At 47.6% G+C, this 2093-nt stretch overlaps 1 protein-coding gene across 1 annotated transcript; it reads left to right on the forward strand.

Annotated features, from left to right (window-relative positions):
- Positions 1 to 1136: 1136 nt before the first annotated feature.
- Positions 1137 to 1607, forward strand: mrps7 (mitochondrial ribosomal protein S7; the record flags this gene model as incomplete). The annotated part of the gene is made up of 1 exon (XM_084462463.1): positions 1137 to 1607. The coding sequence occupies one exon, from the start codon at positions 1137 to 1139 to the stop codon at positions 1605 to 1607; it is 471 nt and encodes a 156-aa protein (XP_084318589.1).
- Positions 1608 to 2093: the final 486 nt, after the last annotated feature.

The following is a 2093-nucleotide window of genomic DNA, read 5'->3' on the forward strand; positions in this document are numbered from 1 at the left end:
AGAAGTGTCCGGAAAATCATTGCCATATCAGTTTACGCGCTAGGCAGCCTTGGTCTAGGGACTCATTGATCAAGCGGATAATCTGAACTCTGGAATAACCTGAAACAACGGTTAAATATCGCCTGATTATCACCATCTCCGACTTGCTCAGATTGCGGTATCAGAAATATCTAATGGTGGTCTCAATCCATTTATAACACTAATCTTTTGATTACCAGTCTGGCTCGATATGCGTCGTTGTTTGCAGTAGTTCCTCTACCTGTTTGATCGTTTTGATGCCGTGTGGCTATTATGATTCTCATCCAGCAATTATGTACGAAAGATCATAAATTACAGGCTCATCCATGTTGGAAACAAGGCTTCCTTGCAGACTCATTTCATATTGGAACAGGATTCTACTTGACGTTGCTTTCCATAGCCCTTAGTATCGATGCCTTTATTTTGCCTGTGGGCCAGTGATGGATCTGGTGCTGTGTAAGCCGGCTAGTGCCGGCTTTTGTTGTTTAATACAGGAGTTTGAACTGCTAATTCCTATGACAGTTCAACTCAACACTTAGGAACGTTTCTCGTATAAAGATTGGAGTTAGCTTAATGGCAACGATTAACCAGCTGGTGCGCAAGCCCCGTAAGCGCAAAGTCAGAAAGACTGACGTGCCTGCGCTGCAGGCTTGTCCACAACGTCGCGGAGTGTGTACTCGTGTTTATACTACTACACCTAAGAAGCCTAACTCCGCACTGCGTAAAGTATGTCGTGTGCGTCTGACCAACGGCTTTGAAGTCACTTCCTACATCGGTGGTGAAGGTCACAACCTCCAAGAGCACAGTGTTGTTCTGATCCGTGGAGGTCGTGTAAAAGACTTGCCAGGTGTTCGTTACCACACCGTTCGCGGTAGCTTGGATACCCAAGGTGTTAACGACCGTAAGCAGGGCCGTTCCAAGTACGGCACGAAAAAGCATAAGTCTTAATCCCCTAATTAGCTCAAGTTTCCGTATGCAATGCGCCTGAGGACGATACAGGCAAAATACTAGAGGGAGTAAGGATTTAATATCAGGTTGATGAGAGTAAGAGCAGGTCAAAGTGATAAAACCACTGAATGTTCGTGAATTACCTGAAGACCGACGTAGAGGGCTTATCAATGCCAAGAAGACGCATAGTCGCTAAGCGCGACGTATTACCAGATCCTAAGTTTGGTAATAAAACACTCACTAAATTCATCAACCACGTGATGGTTAGTGGTAAGAAATCTGTCGCTGAACGAATCGTTTATGGTGCCTTGGTCGTAGTTCTGGAGCGCACCAGCAAGGAGCCACTGGAGCTGTTTGAAAAAGCTCTGGAAACTATCGCTCCAATGGTAGAGGTTAAGTCCCGCCGTGTAGGTGGTGCGACTTACCAAGTGCCTGTTGAAGTTCGTCCTGCCCGTCGTACCGCTCTGGCGATGCGCTGGTTGGTAGATGCTGCGCGTAAGCGTGGTGAAAAATCTATGAAACTCCGCTTGGCTGGAGAATTGATGGACGCTGCCGACAGCAAGGGCGCAGCTGTTAAAAGGCGTGAAGACGTACATCGTATGGCTGAAGCCAACAAAGCATTCTCCCACTACCGTTTCTAAGCACCAGAGGATTGAGTCGTGCCCCGGAAAACCCCGATCAACCGCTATCGCAACGTTGGTATCTGTGCACATGTTGACGCGGGTAAGACAACTACTACAGAACGTGTACTGTTTTACACCGGCCTGAACCATAAAATAGGTGAAGTTCATGATGGTGCTGCCACCATGGACTGGATGGAGCAGGAGCAGGAACGGGGTATTACTATCACTTCTGCAGCAACTACCTGTTTCTGGCGCGGTATGGATGCTCAGTTTGATGAGCACCGCATTAACATCATCGATACTCCAGGACACGTTGACTTCACTATCGAAGTAGAGCGTTCCCTGCGGGTACTTGACGGCGCTGTCGTTGTACTTTGTGGCTCTTCTGGTGTTCAGCCTCAGACTGAAACTGTATGGCGTCAAGCTGACAAGTATGCCGTGCCACGTATGGTCTTCGTTAACAAGATGGACCGTACCGGTGCTGATTTCGAAATGGTAATCAGA

This window comes from Borostomias antarcticus (genome assembly GCF_949987555.1).
Source record: "Borostomias antarcticus genome assembly, contig: scaffold_63, whole genome shotgun sequence".
Classification (NCBI taxonomy): domain Eukaryota; kingdom Metazoa; phylum Chordata; class Actinopteri; order Stomiiformes; family Stomiidae; genus Borostomias; species Borostomias antarcticus.